General features: G+C 35.2%; 1 protein-coding gene and 1 long non-coding RNA gene across 3 annotated transcripts in view; one reads left to right on the top strand and one right to left on the bottom strand.

The window, feature by feature from the left end:
• The first annotated feature begins 974 nt into the window (after positions 1-974).
• tcerg1l (transcription elongation regulator 1 like) overlaps positions 975-18,551 on the top strand; it is a 120,970-nt gene continuing 103,393 nt past the window's right edge. For both annotated transcript variants that reach the window (XM_058793926.1, XM_058793927.1), the window contains exons 1-4: positions 975-1,484; positions 2,375-2,707; positions 7,596-7,742; positions 8,732-8,912. In XM_058793926.1, coding sequence (XP_058649909.1) covers positions 2,444-2,707; positions 7,596-7,742; positions 8,732-8,912 — 592 coding nt within the window. In that variant the 5' untranslated portion in view covers positions 975-1,484; positions 2,375-2,443. The remainder of the gene's footprint in view (positions 1,485-2,374; positions 2,708-7,595; positions 7,743-8,731; positions 8,913-18,551) is intronic.
• On the bottom strand, positions 13,125-16,428 carry LOC131551188 (uncharacterized). Its single transcript, XR_009273711.1, has 3 exons — positions 15,961-16,428; positions 13,935-14,003; positions 13,125-13,739 (listed from the first exon to the last, which is right to left on the bottom strand). It is a non-coding gene; the product is annotated as an uncharacterized LOC131551188 (long non-coding RNA).

Below are 18,551 nucleotides of genomic sequence, written 5' to 3'. Positions count from 1 at the left end.
AGACACAGTGGTTTGCTTCATGGATTATACATTGTGGGAACCAGTCCACATCCCTGTGCCACTACACCATTTCACACTAGACTCCAAACTAAGACTGTGATGTCAAATCCACTTACATTATCATTTTTGTTTGCACACAGCGTTTTGTGACATTCACGGGAGTCAGGGTTGATCTACTCACCAGGAGACGCCCAGTTGTGGGCAAAAGAGAGAGAGAAACTTTGGATAACCTCGATTTCTCTCTTTATGGCTGTTCAAACATCCCCCCTGGCGGGATAAGAAAAATATGATGACTTGTGCTTCAAAGTCGCCATGGAGGATTGATTGATAAGGAAAAAAGAAAAGAAAAGTTCTTTGACTCTGAGGCCCCCCATTGACCAAGGCAATATTCGAAGGCTCCCCATGTAGACTAAGATATTTCCTCTGATACAACTGCTGTAATGATGACAAAGCTGCTTGTGTTATGACTTTTATGACCAGAAGCAGTGACAATAGATTAAAATAAATAACCATGATTTAAAAAAGTTTACAGCTAGATTTTATCAAGGTTTTTATTTTTATTTTTTACATTATTCAAGTTAAATACTTAAGCTTAATTATTTTGATATATTAATAATTTTATTATATAATAGCCTATATTAATTTTTCTATCTGGCAGATTATTTAAGTTTTATAATTTATTTGAATGTTACCGCTTCAATATGTCATGAACTTTTCATATATTTGACTGTTGTCCATTTTAAATAAGTTTATAAAAATCCCTGGGGTCCCCAAACAGAACATGACGGTTAAAAAAAAAAAAAAAAACTTCCATATAGGTTTTAAACAAGGTAAATCGTGTTACTGCTAAAGGATTAAAACAGTTGTCACAATATTCTAATCATCCCAGATCATCAGAGTGCGAGTTGTGCGTCTTTGCGCGTCTTGACGCACTGTGTTGTGCTGCGCACGGCGCCATCAGATCCGCTCAGAAAGCAAATGCACCCGGTCTGGACTGCCAGGAGGACTTTCAGCAGAGCAGAAACAGTCGAATCTGTTCATCATCGAGGATTGTCTACATAACATTCACAAGTTCTACAAGCATGAATGAGAAACAGAGGATTATAATGTAATGAGGGGTGATTTTGCGATGCTTTACGAGACACCACTGCGGGAGGCTGGAGAATCATCGGCTTGACAGTGAACAGATTTCCACGAGATTCCCACGGAGCTCTTGTGGGCGAGATGAACAACCCGCCGGTGTGATCGTGCACATGGAAAGCGCGATCCACGGCGCGTGAACGCACGCACGGAGATCCGTGTATTCTCTGCGCTTTGGACACTTTGGACACCTTTCTTAGCGGATATTCTTAGAAATCTTCGTCTGCAGATACGTTTTCATATTTAACTTATCTGCTTGTATTTTACGTTATTTATTTATTTCCAGCGAAACACCAACAAATTATGTTGAACTAAAGGGATTTTTCAAACCCTTCATACTATAGGTGAGTTTGCATCTAATGTTCGGTGCATCTTAAACAAATAAATAAACGCCGGAATAACTTTTTTTTTTCTTTTTCTGTTTAAGTTACATAGAAAAGCTCGTGATAAGAGGTGCCTTGCACCTGTTTAGGTCCATGCATGTGCTGCAGAATTTTACGAGGGGAGTCTGATTATAAGATTTCAATGGGCTTTTTTTTTTTTTTTTAATTATCAGATTCTGATTTACGTGGTGTTTAGTATTATCCGTGGAGAAAACAGGCAAGTCATGTGGTGATGTTTGAGTTCTGCTTATGGTTAATATAATTTATTCATTTGCGTTTTTGCGCTTTTGTGATGTGCTAAAATATGCATAAACTTTCCGAGACTTTTGTACAGTGCAGTATAAAAAAAGTCATTATTTTTGGCAGTTTCATCTAGGCGCAGTCATGTTGTGGTTTATTTTAGAGCACGAGCCAGAATAACTTTTCCGTTTAAGTTACACAGAAATGCTTTTTTTGATAATGCGTTGCATCCACCTGTTTTAGTCCATGCGCATGCACGTGCTGCAGAATTTGGGAGGGGAGCCTGTTTATTATGTTTCAGTGGGCATATGTTTTATTCATATTCTGAGAGTACCCTAACATAATGAGTTTTATATGTTTACAGCAAGAGTGTCTGTGCCCAATGCACACATTCGCTTATACAGACTCTTATGGGCTTCTTTGAGTTTTTGCCATGCATTTAAATCATTAATTCATGCATGCGGAATATGTGCTAAAATATGTACACAACTGACTTCTGGACAGTGGTCCAGTATGATAAAAATCGTCTATTTTTTTGTCGCTGTGGTGCGGATAAATGTGCGCTATCAATATATCTATCTATCTGTTTTTTCCCCCCCTTTTTTTCCCAGTGTCACTGCACCGACCGCTTTCTCGGTATCCATCCATCCTTCTTTTGAGCTATATAGGATGCAGCAGGAATGATCCCGGTCCAGCGCGTTAAAGCTCAGCCTCAGCTGTGGCACGTGAGCGCCGAAGCTCCTCCGTGGCTCTGGATGGTCCCGAACACCTCCGGACTGTGTAGGGTGGGTTCTGCTCCTCCCGTGCTCATCTCCTCTCGCCCTCCTCCGGTGATTCAGACGGTCTCGGGATGGCAGATGTCCTGCGATCCATTTGTGCCTGTGATGCGCGCTGCTGCCGCGGAACCCGCGACCATCAGTCAGTTCAGTCTGCCCAGTGTTCAGGTAACAGGGCTTGAAATAAAAAGCCCCGCTTTCTCTACTGAACATTTTATGTTAAATTGAGTTGATAAATATATAATAGCAACAATAACGAATATGATAATACAGATAGCAATACATAGAATATAGATGTTCAGTCCCCCATGTTTTGGGAGACCATCATTACTTTTCAAAGACCTATGCCTTCTATTATTAATCTGAATCAGAATTTCAGAATTTATGTAGATGGTGTGCATGACAGTATGAAAGTGTATGTATAATAAATCACATGCATCAGAAACATTTGCTTCTATCAAATCAAATGAAAAAAAAAACTGTTGAAAAGTTTTGTCTTTAAAAGTTTTTGACTTTTACTCTATTGCTGCAGGTTTAGGCTTTAGGACAAATCTCTATGGAGTTACATAATGCCAATACAATGCTTTAAAATTGTCTTTAAGGATAAGATTGCATCCATAATATACTGTACTTAATGCCTTTATTTTAAGTTCTGGCTGCAAAAGTCCTGAAAAGTAATGAATTATTACTGGAGATTTTACCTGAACGTAATGTTTAGATACAGTACTATTAAACTTATTACACAATACCCTGTTGATTATTTGTATAAGTGAATGTCAGTACTGAAATTGCTAAAGAACTAATATTGCATGATCGCTCATTAAAGGCATTAAGAAACCATCTTGATGCATTAAAAACCCCAAGTGCCATTTTCTTTCCTGTGTTGATGTGATGACGTGTGATTTTGTATTGAAACAGGAATCTGGGGAAAAACCGAAGGGCTCATGCTTATTTTTATTTATTTATTTATTTTTAAATAGCCAGCAGGCTTTAGTTTGCATCACACCTGTGAGTAATGATTTGCTACCTGCTGTTGAGATCTTAGAGAGAGAAACATTCTCATTCAAAAATAAAGAAAATGTATACAGCCCTTTGGAAAAAGATGAGTCATACATATGTGTGGTCAATTTTCAAAGAAAAGACTATACATTTTACATATGTATCCTTTGTAAACTTGTAGGAGAGCATATAGAAGATCTCAGAGGAAACAAACATAGACTGAAACTCCCACTATTTCCAATTTCTGAAGTCATAATTATGAGTTTATCGTGCTCAAGTGCTTTCTCGTTGGAAATAATATGAATAATAGGAGATAACACTAGGTTCATTTTTGCCAATTTCATGGGAAAATCTAATTAAAGCCTAAACGTATTAAACATATTTAATATCCAATGGATTTTGAGAAAAAAAAAAAGATCCCATTCATTGACAAACATATAAACATTACCCACATGTATACATTCATATCTAGTTATCTAGTCATCAATAAATAAAATAAGTGTTGTTTTTGCTGTGTAAAATACAAATCAAATGGTTATTTATATATGTAAATACAGGGTAAACGTACCCATTAAGCACACTTCCATTTTTGAGATCAGATTATAAAAAGAAAAATATATATATTTTCCTACTTGATGTCTTAACCAATTGATGTGTTTGTTACTATATACCTCCTATAATTTCAAGTCAATCAGACCATTGCACACCGAGATATGGGTCTCCATATGTTCACACTGATCGGCAGCCATTTTGAAAGCTGTCTAAAAACATTCACCAAAAGAGGAGCCCCTTAAATGTGCGTTTTTTAGATGTTTATGCCTTTATTTTGGGTAAGTTTCATTATTTATTGTAAAATTAAGAGATTAATGTTCAGACTTTTGCATATTATAACCTGGATGTGGGAAATAATTACATTAGATGCAAAAGATAATTTTAGCAACACAGCTCAGATGCTACAGAACACAGTTAGCTGACTAGCTGTATAAGATTGTGTGCTATGCTAACATATTACTTCACAGGCCTTACTGGCTTGTACTTTTAAATCCATAATATTATAAATTGACAGTTTATTGCTGGTCTGTGGTTTTACAGTGCTGTAATTTTTAAAGATTTCATATTATTTTAAGAATTTAATGATGTATATCTTCATTGAAATGCTTTTGTTATTTAAAATAAAATTAAATATTTTTGTGTGAGATTAATACTTTATTTTAACATAACTTTTTGTATCGAAACAAATAACGTGTGCATTAAAAATGTCTCAATGTACATTTTGGTGAGCTTAGCTACGTTTACCCTACATGACTGTAATGGCAAGAAAAAAAATCTGTGAATATTTTGTAGGAAAAATGAACAAAATTTAAGTCACTAGAGCAATAGCTCTTGTAGTAAAAGTTTATGGTTTACCCATTTCACATATTAAAATGATGTCAGAGTTTCCCAGTTGTAAATACAACTTGATAGGCTGTTCATGTTCAATTTCCAAGTAGGAAAGTGGTATTTATGATAATTGCAGGCTCTTTTTGGCCAAAGGTCAGAGGCCATACCCCACAAATTAGAGTGTGCATGTGGTGAGTAATATTTTGCTATCTTAATCAGTTTTCTTTTCCTTTTTGCACTTTTTTTTTTTTCTTTTTGGTCAAAAACATTACTTTTCTGTGTTATATGTGGTACAGTGATCCTATAGTAATTTGTGTATCAAAAGTATGTGCAGCTACCATTTGTGCAGTAAATATAAATATATTGTAAAACACTACACTAAGTTTAGTTATTCAGTCTCTGGCACAAGAAGAAAAATCTTCATCTGAGAATTTTGACTTGCTGTGGTAATGAATTAGTCAAGTCAAAGGTGCCTTTTTAATACAATGATTCAAGGTCTTGATTAAATCTTGAAACAGTTTTATTTGAAGGACTGGCACCTGCTAGAATATACCTAGTAATATAGCCAGGAAGGACTGAAATATACATGACAATATATGATTTTGATAACGTTTGATCACTTTTGGTGAACTGAAACCACTGTTAAAGCCGAAAATCAAAATTCTGCATTGCAAAAAAATGCTTTTGTTACTTAGATTTTTTTGTCGTGTCCAGCCAAAATATCTAAAACTTTTTAAATCAAGAAGGATTTTCTAGACAAGTAAAAATTATTGTCTTGTTTTCAGAAAAAAAAACAAGTAAAAATTAAGTGAGTTTGTGCTTGAAACCAGCAAAAATAAGAAATAAGATTATTTTGCTTGTTCTAAGGAAAAACTCACTTAATTTTGACTTTTTCTGAAAACAAGACGACAATTTTTACTTGTCAAGAAAATCCTTCCTGATTTAAGATTTTTTTTTAGATATTTTGGCTGGAAACAAGACAAAAAAATCTAAGTAACAAAAGCATTTTTTTTTGCAGTGTGTGCATTACCTCTCTTCATCTCCACGGCTTCACCACTAGAGGCGCTGCGCTCAAGATGACCCTCACATCCGCAGTTGCTTCCCCCTCACGACTCAAACTCAGCGTGACATTTAATCTGTGTGCCGGGCAGAGGCATGATCACCACTGCTCCACAGCCCTGGCATTGAGAATTTTGTGCTTTCACATCATTAAAGTGCCGTTCAGAGGAGGCGGCAAGCATGAACTCAGTCGCACTGTACTGGAACCAGAGAGAGAGAGAGAGAGACAGTGGGAGGAAAGAGTATATTATTTAAACAGACTTTGAGTTTCAGACAGCCTTCAGAAGCCTTTGATTGACTGCTACTGCAGAGAGGCATTGACGCAGAGCCGAGCGTGATAGAACAGGATGTTATGCTAAACGCAGAAGAATATAACGTAACCTGCAAATAACTTTCCTAGCTTCAAAGTCAACATGTAATGATGTCCACAACCCATTTTTCCTTGTAATATGATGTGTTTTTAAGTGATACTTAATACCGTATAAAAGTACTGTATGAAAGGTGGTTTGGATCAGGGATGGTTATTAAAATCCAGTTTTGATTTCATATTGAAATGATTGTTGTGTGTTTAAACTGAGTTTGAAGGGCAGCCAAAAACAACAGTATCCAACGATGAAAATAATCTTGAATATATGGCCTTCAGTTCATCACATTTTGCATTCTTGAAAATAAAAATTGGCCCTTGCAGTCAAAGTGGCTTGTTTTCCACAAAATTATTCAACAAAGACCTTTCAGTTCTTTAGAAAAACATCTATAAACTGGTGATTCAATGAACCCAAACACCAATAGTCTTGCACTCATAAGAATAAAGTTCCCAAAACTTTTTTTGGTCCCACTTTATATTAGGTGGCCTTAACCACTATGTACTTGCATTTGAATAAATAATTTGGTACAATGCACTTATTGTGTACATACATGTTTTTACATTGTACTTATATTTTTAAAAATACCTATATGTAATTACATCTGTAATTAATTTCTGTAATTACATTTATAATTACACTGTTGACCCACCCTTAAACCTACCCATACCACCAAACCTGTGCCTAACCTCACCCATATCACACCTCAATAGCAGCAATAGTGTTTTGCAATACAGTATGAACACAATAAGTACATTGTACTTATTTTTTGATGTAAGTACAAGTTAAGGCCACCTAATATAAAGGCCATCCTTTTTTTTTTTTTTTTTTTTTTGACTCCCAAAGTAACCTTTCAGTGAAAAGTTTTTTTTTCCAAATCATTTTTTCATTTTTAAAATGATTTTTAGAACCTGGATTTGAAAGGTTCCATGGATGTTAAAGGTTCTTCATGGAACCACTGATGCCAACAAAATAAGTCAATTTCCCAATCATCCCACAGTGGAGAACCTCTAACAAGAGGTTTAGCGGTTCCTCTGTTCCAGAAAAATTTGTTGCCATAAATGTTATGAGGAAAAACATTTCATGTTTTGTGCTGATACTTGGGAATTTATCATTTATTCTGTTGCTGTTGGTGAAGAACAGCAGGTGTTATTCCAAAAATACTTCCAAAACATTCCCATAAATATTTCTTAATGAGATGGATCTGAATAGATCACAGTGGTAATTTGTTCTTCTCTTCTGCTTGGTTGTCCCAGTGGGAGATCCCATCCAGGCCTCATGTGTTGGGTTTCCAACCTTCTGCAAGTGTGGATCTACTTCCAGTGTTTCCTCACGTATACCGGACAGTCCTGCCTCCACACTATGGCAAGGGCTGGGTGGAAAAACGTGTGCCTGACTACAAGGTAAATGAGGCATTCATGGTATTTGATAATATTTGGTGAATCTCACAAAACCTGTCAAGAATGCCATATTTCACCCCAAAATCAAAAGAAAAAAGCAATCATTAGCCTAGTTGTTGGAACATGAAGTGATGTTATTTTTATGATAATTCAGAATGTTTTATCCTAATTTTCTCTCATTACTGATGCAAAGAGTCTCATTCTATTTAATGCAAAAAATGATATATTTAAATTGTAAAGTATTTATATATAAAGTATTTATTAAATGCATAGTTTTTGTATATAATATAATATAATATAATATAATATAATATGTGACCTTGGACCACAAAACCAGTCTTAAATCGCTGGGGTATATTTGTAGCAATAGCCAAAAATACATTGTATGGGTCAAAATTGTCGATTTTTCTTTTATGGCAAAAATCATTAGGATATTAAGTAAAGATCATGTTCCATGAAGATATTTTGTAAATTTCTTACTGTAAATGTATCAAAACTTAATTTTTGATTAGTAATATGTATTGCTAAGAACTTCATTTGGACAACTTTAAAGGCGATTTTCTCAGATTCCAGATTTTCAAATAGTTGTATCTTGGCCAAATATTGTTCAATCCTAACAAACCATACATCAACGGAAAGCTTATTTATTCAGAAAATTTTGAAAAATTGACACTTGAGACTGGTTTTGTCGTCCAGGGTCACACATAATACAATACTTGCAATGAAATGCAATGAAACCGAAGAGGCACCCGAAAAGGCAACTTTCTTATTTTTATGTCTTTTTTTTTTTTCTTGATATACTTTTAGCCAAAGAACAAATGTTTGCAAAATCTTCATTACTACTTAATAACTTCCTATACACTATAAATGCAGTTCTAGTGTATATTTAATGTTAAACCTGATATCCACTCGTGGGCATGTAAGAACAACTGTTCTGGGGAAACGCCATTTTTTCACCATTCTGTAACTGATTTCTCTTTTCTCATTTGCAGTTTTATCTAAACAACACATTAGCTCTTGAGACCACCTGGATCAGTCCGGAGGAAATGGGAATTTTCCAGCGTCAGGAAAAGCCACTGCTGCGGACAAATCAAACGGCGTTGAGCATATGTAGGCCAGCTGCAGCCTCCAGGAATATCCACACTCTACTTTTGACACCCAGGCGCGTTTCAGGTAGGAAGGAGAATTTATGATCCCAGCACCCATTTTCCTACCTTTGTGATTCAGGCTCGCTGTTTGGCTAACATTCATCAGAGGGCTTTATAAAAACGCTTTCTGTTTTCTGTTTACTCCCTAGACTCTTTCAGGTTCTGCTTCTAGTTTCTTTTTAAACAGCTTTTCCTTTGTAACTTTAATCTTATTATTTAACTTGATGTAACAGTATCAGAGGATTGTCAGCTGAGATTTTACGGAGCGAATAACCGAAGCGAGGCTGTCACTCCCTCCGTATGTGTGTTTGTGTGTGGGAAGAGAGGGGGGTTTGATTTGTGCTTATGAAATGAAACCGGAATTAGTTCAAATTTCAGCTCTTTTTCAATCATAGTGTGGTTTAATCAACTAGAGCGTGCACAAGAGGGTGTAATGAAGACCCATAATGAGTATGCAGAAAAAAACAATTATGCTGTTTGATTCTGGTAATCTGACAAATGTATACAACACGCTTTATATAACATGCATCTTAGGGTCATTCCTGTTTTGCAGAATCTTTTAAACTCTGAACCTTTTTAATATTTAATAATGCATGTGTTTAAACTGAAGTGTTTCTATAAATGAGTATAGCTGACCCTTTTATCCCTCTGTGGCTGTTATTATGCATTATAAATAAGTTTTTAAGACATTTCCAGAGTCCAGACTTTGCAAAAAATGCACTTACACATGATTTCATAAATTTGTATACACAATGACAAGAAAATGAAGAGAATGGAAATATAGAACTAAAGTTTCAAAACTTGCAGAATTTTGAACTTTCATTGCTCATTGATTGACCAACACAATCCAATTCTAACTATTTTGCATTTTGGTGGCTTTGGAGAATTCTTGTAATTTTGAACGATTTCATTCATCATTCGTTTTACACCCCAGTGATGTTTTGTTTAGGGGTGGACCTTCATGCTTAGATCGACAACCCCTAAGCGAGAAGCAGCATTTAGATAATTCACAGAGATGGTAGCGACTGACGAGTATAGTGCAACAAAAGGTTTATAATGTCATAAATGAAGATGCTTGGATTTGCATTAAAACCATTTTAATGCAAATGTGAGCATTTTGTGTTTATGAATTATATTTTTGCCATAATTGGCATACAAACACAAGGTGTTCTTGTTCAATCATGGCGCCACCTTTTGGTGTACATGTATAACATGTGATTTACTAGAATGCATTGAGTTCGGAAGTGGGAAATTTCAACTCTGGTATTCGCACCACCAACTCTCGGCTGTTTATAATTAAAAAAATAGTGATGTATGATTGGGAAAGGATTCTATTTTATAAGTAATTGCTTAAACAGGTTAGCAGACTGATAATCCTCAACCTCAGAAAGAAGCAGCATTTATGTAATTTGCAAAGATGATGGTAAATGACGAGTATAGTGCGACATTAAGTGTATAATCTCTTATATATACATTTTGTTCACGACTGTTGTTTTTGCCATTATTTTTTTTATATTTAATTTAATTAATTTAATAATTATTTTATTTTATTTTACATAGTAGTAACAAACCAATCTTTGAAGAATGAAATCTGAAGTTTAATATATACATATATATATATATATATGTATGTATGTATATGTATATATTGAAGCTTTTTTCCATGTAGCTTACTTTACTGATTGGATAGTTATCCAGTCTCGAAAAGACCAAGGGTAAATACCCTTCAAGATGCAATCAAGACAGATGAGCAGAATCCAAAGTGGTTTAAAACAAGGTTGCAAGCTTAGATTTTCACCACATAAACTTTGCTCTTTGCAAAAAAAAAAAAAAAAAAAACATCTTGCAAAAGTTTGGGAGCTCCACAAATGAGCGAGGAGTAGTACGGGAATACTAGATCAGATCCATTTTGTGGAGGTGCATTTACTGTATGTGGCAAAGTGTGAAATGTACACACCCAGCAATCCAATCGATCAAAGCGTATGAAGTGACCCCTTAAAATATTAAATTTACCCACAGTGAACAAGTTAAATTGAAAACAGACCAGGGATTCAGAAACAGCTGAGCGGTGTATCATATAGCGCTGCATTTAATTCCAAACACGCTTGCCCTCCAGCAGAGCGCCAGTGTGTTACACCTGTGCTCTTCCCTGATCATAAGTCTTTAGCTGCAGACACTTTCAGGTAGGCAGTGATGAATTAGATTGCAGATGCACTCATGTGCCATTCAAAGATTAGTCCTTGAGAGATGAAAAGTTCACTCCTGTAGAGGGTTTTCTGTCTTTCAGACAGCAAAGTCTATAATGAGAGGAAGTGAATGGAATATCTTAGCAGCACAGATCCTGCACAAGCTCGAGACTGAGGCTGAACTGACGATAAAGATTTGACCTTTGCTACTACGCTTTTACATGTTTAACACTTCAAGTGTGCTTTAGAATGGCGAAGGTTTGAAAAGTATTAATAAAGCCAATACATATTCTGAACCATGTAAATGTTCACCTGATATGCTTAAGTTCTTCTTGACTTCCGAAATATAATCAAGATCACTTGAAAAGCTCGACGACTTGTACTGGTAAGCATGAAAACATGCTAATACTACTTGCTGTAAACAATTTTCACAACTTAATGTCCATACAATTATTTAGCAAATGAATGTGACTGTCTTATGAAGAATATATTAATGCAGATACAAATGAGATGAAAGATGACTGTTTATATTTTTATTATATATTTTATAATGTATTTATAAATGTTCAGTGGTCTGTTTAGAGAGGATTTATTAGGCAGATGGTGCAAATAATAATGATAATTACATACAATATTATTACATAATTAATATAATTAAATATTATATTATTAAATAACTATCTGATTATTTAGATATATTTTTTAAATTAATATATTGATTTTGAGGTTAAATATTATATTTAAAGAGTGTTATGTAAGACTTATAAATAAAAACAACAACAATACAATGTAAAAAATTTCAGAGCTCAGTCATTTTCTAGTGACTGATTACATCTAAATTTTTCCATTGGCCCAATTGGATTTCTGCTCACTGAATTTTTTCAATTGTGGCAACAGTCTGTTAACATTGGCTCAACGAGAAAAAAGAAGTCTACCAAACCATGTTATTGGTCCAATTAAATATTTTAAATAGTAGTAGCATACATTTTTTTGTTTTACCTAACTTAAAAATGTATATTGGTAAATGTATATTGCTAAAGCAGCCTTATTAAATTGTTTATTCCCTGTTGTCCCAAAAGAAAAGGAAAAAAATAAAATAAAATTGTTAAATGATCTCCAACCCTGCTCCTGGAGAGCTACCATCCTGCAGACTTCAGTTCCAACCCTGCTGCAACACACCTGTCTGTAATTATCAAGTAGCCCTGAACACCTTGATTAGCTGGTTCAGGTGTGTTTGATTGGGGTTGGAGCTGAAATCTTCAGGATGGTAGCTCTCCAGGAGCAGGGTTTTGGAGACCCCTGCACTAAACACTGCCACATTTTAATACGTTTTAATGAAATATACATTATTGTGAAAATACCTTAAAATTATAAATACACTGAATTTTTCTACACAGTATACCTTACAAAATCATGCATTTTAATTATCATAAGATACACAAAGCTGATGAATTGCACCTTATACATTGATACATTCACAAACATGCAAAAAATGTCAAACACCATAATAATACACAAAATAATAATAATTTTATTAAAATGGTAATAATTGATCTGAGGTTACTTCAACCAGTGTTTAGGTTAATGTCACTGAATATTACCATTCTCACAAAAGGTACTCTGAGCTCATTAAACTGCATCTTAACTATTTAAACATCAAATACATTCACATATTAAAAATGTCAAAAACACCATCAAATTTAAGCAATGGGGAGGTTACTTCAACCAGTGTTTAGAGTAATTTCACATGAACTACAGTATACCATTCTCACAAGAGGTACTTTGAGCTCATGAAACTGCATCTTACACTTCAAATGTTTGCCAAAAAAACACTCATAAAAGGTAGGGGTGTAACGATAAATCGATTAATTAAATGCATCGCAATTCTCTCTGAAATCGATTCTGAGCATAGTTTTAACAGCAGATGGCACTGCATGCTTTAGAAACAGCTTGCTTTCGGTTCCTTACACACACACACCACTTGAACTTAAAATAATCATTCATAAAGTTCAAAAAGGTTGAAGCGAATTACAAGAGTGTTCACAGTGGGTTGTGTTTACATTAATCTTGTATCATAAAAGCAGAGGTGCAAGTACATTTAACCACTCAGTTGAACGCACAAGCAGTCTTCTTCGTGAGCATTTTAGTGTGCAGTAAAAAATTAACCTAGAGCTAAAAATTAAGTTCAGAATCGATTCATGAGAGAATCGCGATGCATTAGGAAAATCACAGAATCAATCCATTAATCGATTTATCGTTACACCCCTAATAAAAGGTACTTTGAGGTTAAAATTCCGTCATTAATTACCCTCATGTTGTTCCACATCAATAAGACCTTTGTTTAATAAAAAAATTCATCATCGGATTTCTTCAAAAATATCTTAATTTTTTTTTTTTTTTGAAGATGAACAAAGGTCTTAGGGGTTTGTAACGACATGAGGGTAAGTAATTAATGACATAATTTTCATTTTTGGGTAAACTATCCCTTTAAGTCCTTGTTGTACTCCCGGATGAGTGCATACAATAAGCCAAAAAAGCACGATAAATGCATTTACAAAGTCTCCTAATTTGTCAAGTACCACCTCCTCTTCCAGGACAACGGAAACATTCAGCACATTACGTTCAGCACATTACGTTCACACTAAGTTCTCCAATGACTCTGTACTCTGTAAAAATAAAAAAGTATAAAATAGCAATATCAATACTAAGTCTATATTAGAATTAGCAGCCTACATTACACCTAGCCATGTCTCATGGCAACACTCAATAAAGCAACTCCTCACAAATTATATCTACTAATAGTATTTGACACTAATATGGAATAAACATATATCCAATAAGATCTACTGTTAAATACTCACTGTGAAATTCGTTCCTTTTCTACAACAAATGGTGCCTCGTGAGCTCAGACCTAGCAATGGTGGGTTACACTAATGGGAACAAAAAATAGTTATAGCAGAAACATATTCCTCGTGTCTCATACATTTCATACATTCATCATAAAGTGAGACAAAAAATAATTTAGTTCAATAACTTCAGGTAACTGAGAGATAGGGGTGTGCGATATTGACAAAAATTATATCTCAATATTTTCTGGGATTTTATCGATAATGGTAATTAATTAGACAATATTTTGCTAAGTGTGTTATTGTGCTGACTACTGTGGTCAGCCGGCTCCTAAAGTTTTAGATATGAATGATTTTTGTTGGCGAAATAGAACAAAAACAGGCAATAATGTGTCTAAAACGCATCTTGTTTATTGAACTGTTGTAAAGACTGAATAATGCAGTGAAAAAACACACTGTAAATGCGCACGCGCACTAGTCTAATCTTCATCACGTAACATTAATGTATTCGTGCACTCTGTAAGTTTGTTTGGTTTTTGCGATATAGACCCTAGATATAGGATAATGTCAAATCCCACATCGTTAAAACAACAATTACAATAATATCACAGACAATATATATATTGCACACCCCTACCAAGAGATCAGTATGGGCTAAACTAAGTTATACACATCAACATGACACCACCCACTAAACATTAGACGTCTGACGGATGTGCATTTGGACGTCAATATGCAGTTCAACATTTGAACGTCGGACTAGGTCACTTTTTTTGGACTTCGAAGGCATGTGCAGAAAATATCAACATGGTTAATGAATATCAATATATGAGGAGTCTGCACAGGCCTAGGTATATCTATTTATCCTGATCTATTCAAGTGTTTTTATCTATTTTTGTTTAATACTTTGTTTTACCCAATAAAAAATGTGATTTAGAGATTGAGTTGAAGTCATTTTCTTCACAGTTGAAATATTTTATCATGTAATTTAAAATGTATTGAGCACCACATAAAATCATCAAATCAGGTCAGGTACAGGTTTACAAAAAAACATTTTAACTTAAGAGATGGAGTGGTTTGAAAGATGATTGTGCATATTAGCATATTAACTTTATCCAGAGGAATTAATAAAGAAATATAAATGGGGCCCAGTTCCGACCCACAAAACACATTCGGTTAAGCACTTTAATTTTTATTGTTGTACATTTGTTGTTGTGGTACAGACCCACGCAAGGTGGGCTGTGTAACTTTATTATTTATTTATTTTTTTTTTTTATATTTTACCACCAGTGTTGATTTTAGAAAGTTTTTAGGTTACGATGCACAACATTGAAGTGATGTATGCAAGCCATTAAATTCATGTTCCTAGATTTTAATGGTAGTTGGCAGGAAACTTAACTAGTCAAAGCTTATTAGTGACATTTGTGCCAGTTAAAAACAATAAAGATGGAAATAAGTGAGTGGTGATTGAGTTGTGATTTATTTGTAAACCTCTGTTTATAGCTGTAGTCCCATGTTTCCAGAAGGTGAAGGGCCTGTTTCCTGTAACAGTTAATTTTCCTGTAGCTTCGTTTGGCTCAGCAGCAGGATTGAATTGGAAATGCATTACACCTTTTCCATTTATCATCTGCTGCTGAGACAATCAAATGAAGCTATAGGAAAATGAACTTGAACAGTATGCTACCTTCTGAAATGGGACTACACACTACAGTTATGAACAGAGTCTATAAGCAGTATAAAATTGTCTAAAATGAGTTTAAGTTTGATGTAGAAAAGATGTCCACAACGACCACATTTGGCCTACAATTAGCCCTTATACAGAGGTCATGTGGACGTCAATACTGGACGTTCATTAGACGTTGGAAAAAAGACGTCATCTGGCGTCACAGTCTGCACCTTCAGGGCACCAAAATTGGACGTTCAAAGACGACGTACAAAAGACGTTGTTTGGACGTGTCTTTGCGCAGTGGGCAGTTATTCTGCAAAATATAATGTAGTACGTGAAACATGACTTAATAAATACCAAACTCCGTGTACTCACCATAACTTTAATGATAGAAAATAAGTAAAGGTTTAAACCAAATGCTGTACCATCGATTTTTCCCCACAAGGAGTGTAAACGCCCCGGATATCGAGGGAAGTCCGCGCTGAGAAACTCCTCTAGCGGCCGCGCGTCGGCATGTTTACATCCTAACATATGGCATCTAGCGTTTCTTGTTTCAGCCGTTTGTAAGCTCTTTCAGTAGCTGTGGTCTACTAAAAGACTCAAAGGCATCAGGGCTAAAGTGGAGAGAAAAAAGAAGCGGGTCTTTAGGAAGTTTTTTTCGTCCACAGGCATCTTCCCATTCTTTTCTCCTCTTCTTATCGCTAGGAAAGCAGTGAAGTCTTACATTGCATCGCTTCTTTTGTTGCCCTTCGACTGAAAATTACAACCAAAAGTCTCACAATGTGGTATCGTATCAATATTTTATTTTCTGAGTTGTGTTGCGGTAATAAGCGCCAGTAGTTCACTGAGTGCAACCATTTGACGTCATCAACGCAGAATGTACTGTGCACGTAAAATAATGGCGCCCCCCATAGTCCAAAAACGATGTCGTTTTTTTAAAATAACATACATTTTCATGGGGTTTTTACTACATATTTAAATAAGAGACATCATTGACGTTATTTTAAGCTATACATGTCTTAATACCCGGGGATCCCTTTAAGACCTTCAGCTAAAATTACTACAATGCATTTTTTTTGTTTGTTTGTTTGTTTGGGGAGAATTATTGGGAAGCAATTTCTTGAGTCAATATATATTTGTCAGTTCCCACAATTTTTCAAAATGTATTTTTTTTTACAGTGTAATAATAATAATAATAATAATAATAATAATGATATTTTTTTTTTACAGAAATTAAATGTTTTTTTTTTTTTGTTTTTTAATTAAGGTATTGAGTTTTTTTAGGATAAATATTATAAATATTTTAAAAGAGTGTTATATAACCAGAAAAAAAGTAAACAAAATTTTTTCGAGTGATTATAATGATTATTCATTATATTTTGAAAGGTTAACATTGTTTATCAGACATATTTCAATTTAATGTTTTTTTTTTTTGTTTGTTTTTTTTTTATTTAGCTTATAAGACTGCAGTTATATCTCTTTAGAGTCCAATCTAAAGATGTCATATTTTGTTTTGTCGTCTTGTAAGAATGTCGTTCACTCAAGGTTGTCATGATGTTCTCCAGCAGTTGTGTCAGGGCAAGTTAAACTGTCTGAAAAGAGCTTTCTCGCTAAATGCTATCTCATTTTCTTTGTCTCCGAGCAGCTCAAATGTGTCTTGCCATTTGGACCGTAATTAAATTAGGTTAAGAAATTGTACATCAATGTTACCTTTGTTCTGTAAATGTGCCTTTGATGCCTTAACTTGCAGTTTAGGTAGGAAGCTCATTTAGAGAGCAGAACTATCGAGTAGTATGTGTGTCTTTAGTCCACCCAGCTATGTACAATGTACATATAGATCCTATGTTTTAAGTTCTGTTAAAGGTCCCATGACATGCTGCTTTTTGGATGCTTTTATATAGGCCTAAGTGGTCTCTAATACTGTATCTGAAGTCTGTTTCCCGAAATTCAGCCTTGGTGCAGAATTTCAGCCTCTATGAGCCAGTCCCACAATGAGCTTTCCTTAGGACGTGCCATTCCTGTGTCTGTAGCTTTAAGGACGAGAGAGGCGGGGCAAGGTGGAGGGTGGGTGTGTGGCTTTAACCAGCTTGCGGTACCATGCGCTAATGTTGACAGTGGATGTATCGCAATGGCTCATAGTCACGCAGTCATTCAAGCTTTTCAGTTTGACCCAGAATCTGATCCGGATGGAGAAGCAACGGATGAAGTAGTTGCAACTCAGCGGCTATAGCAGGATGTCTCCGAATGGTTAGTTTAAAATATTGTGTCTGGATACGGTACTTCAGTTGGTTTGTTTATGTATGCTGTTACAGTTATTATCATGTAGCTAATGCTAGCCATAGACTCGGATGAAGGAACTGAAAAATACTTTGGTGGTCATTTGTACATCCAAACACTGAGCAACTATCATGCTTCGCTCGTTTGCAAGCTATGATGTCTCTCGAGGAAAAAAAATATTGCGCTAGCCTCGCAAGGTAGTAGCTCATTTTCTCATGGGCGGGCAAAGCAGAGAAAGGGGAGGCAACCTTTCCCCCGTATGACGACATAAAGGGAAGATTCCAGATCAGGCCATCTGAGCTTTCATTTTCTCAAAGGCGAAGCAGGATACCCAGGGCTCGGTTTACACCTGTCGCCATTTCTAGCCACTGGGGGACCATAGGCAGGCTAGGGGAACTCATATTAATGTTAAAAAACCTCATAAAGTGAAATTTTCATGCCATGGGACCTTTAAGAAAGTTATATTATTATTTTTTTTAAGTTAAAATGTAAAACAGAGTCTATGAGAGATTTTATCCTGACAGTAAGGGAGAGACTACCGTATACGTGTGTGTGTGTGTGTGTGTGTGTGTGTTTGTAGAGGACGGTGACTCATGGCAACTGCTAGCAACTGAGCTTTGAAAAATGGTCTCTTTCTATAGCTGAGGACAGTTGTTCGACATATACCACCCTGAATAATCTCTCGCTCA

This window comes from Onychostoma macrolepis, chromosome 12 (assembly GCF_012432095.1).
Source record: "Onychostoma macrolepis isolate SWU-2019 chromosome 12, ASM1243209v1, whole genome shotgun sequence".
Classification (NCBI taxonomy): domain Eukaryota; kingdom Metazoa; phylum Chordata; class Actinopteri; order Cypriniformes; family Cyprinidae; genus Onychostoma; species Onychostoma macrolepis.
The sequence above is the reverse complement of the archived record's forward strand: the minus strand, read 5'-3'. Positions and strand labels throughout refer to the sequence as shown.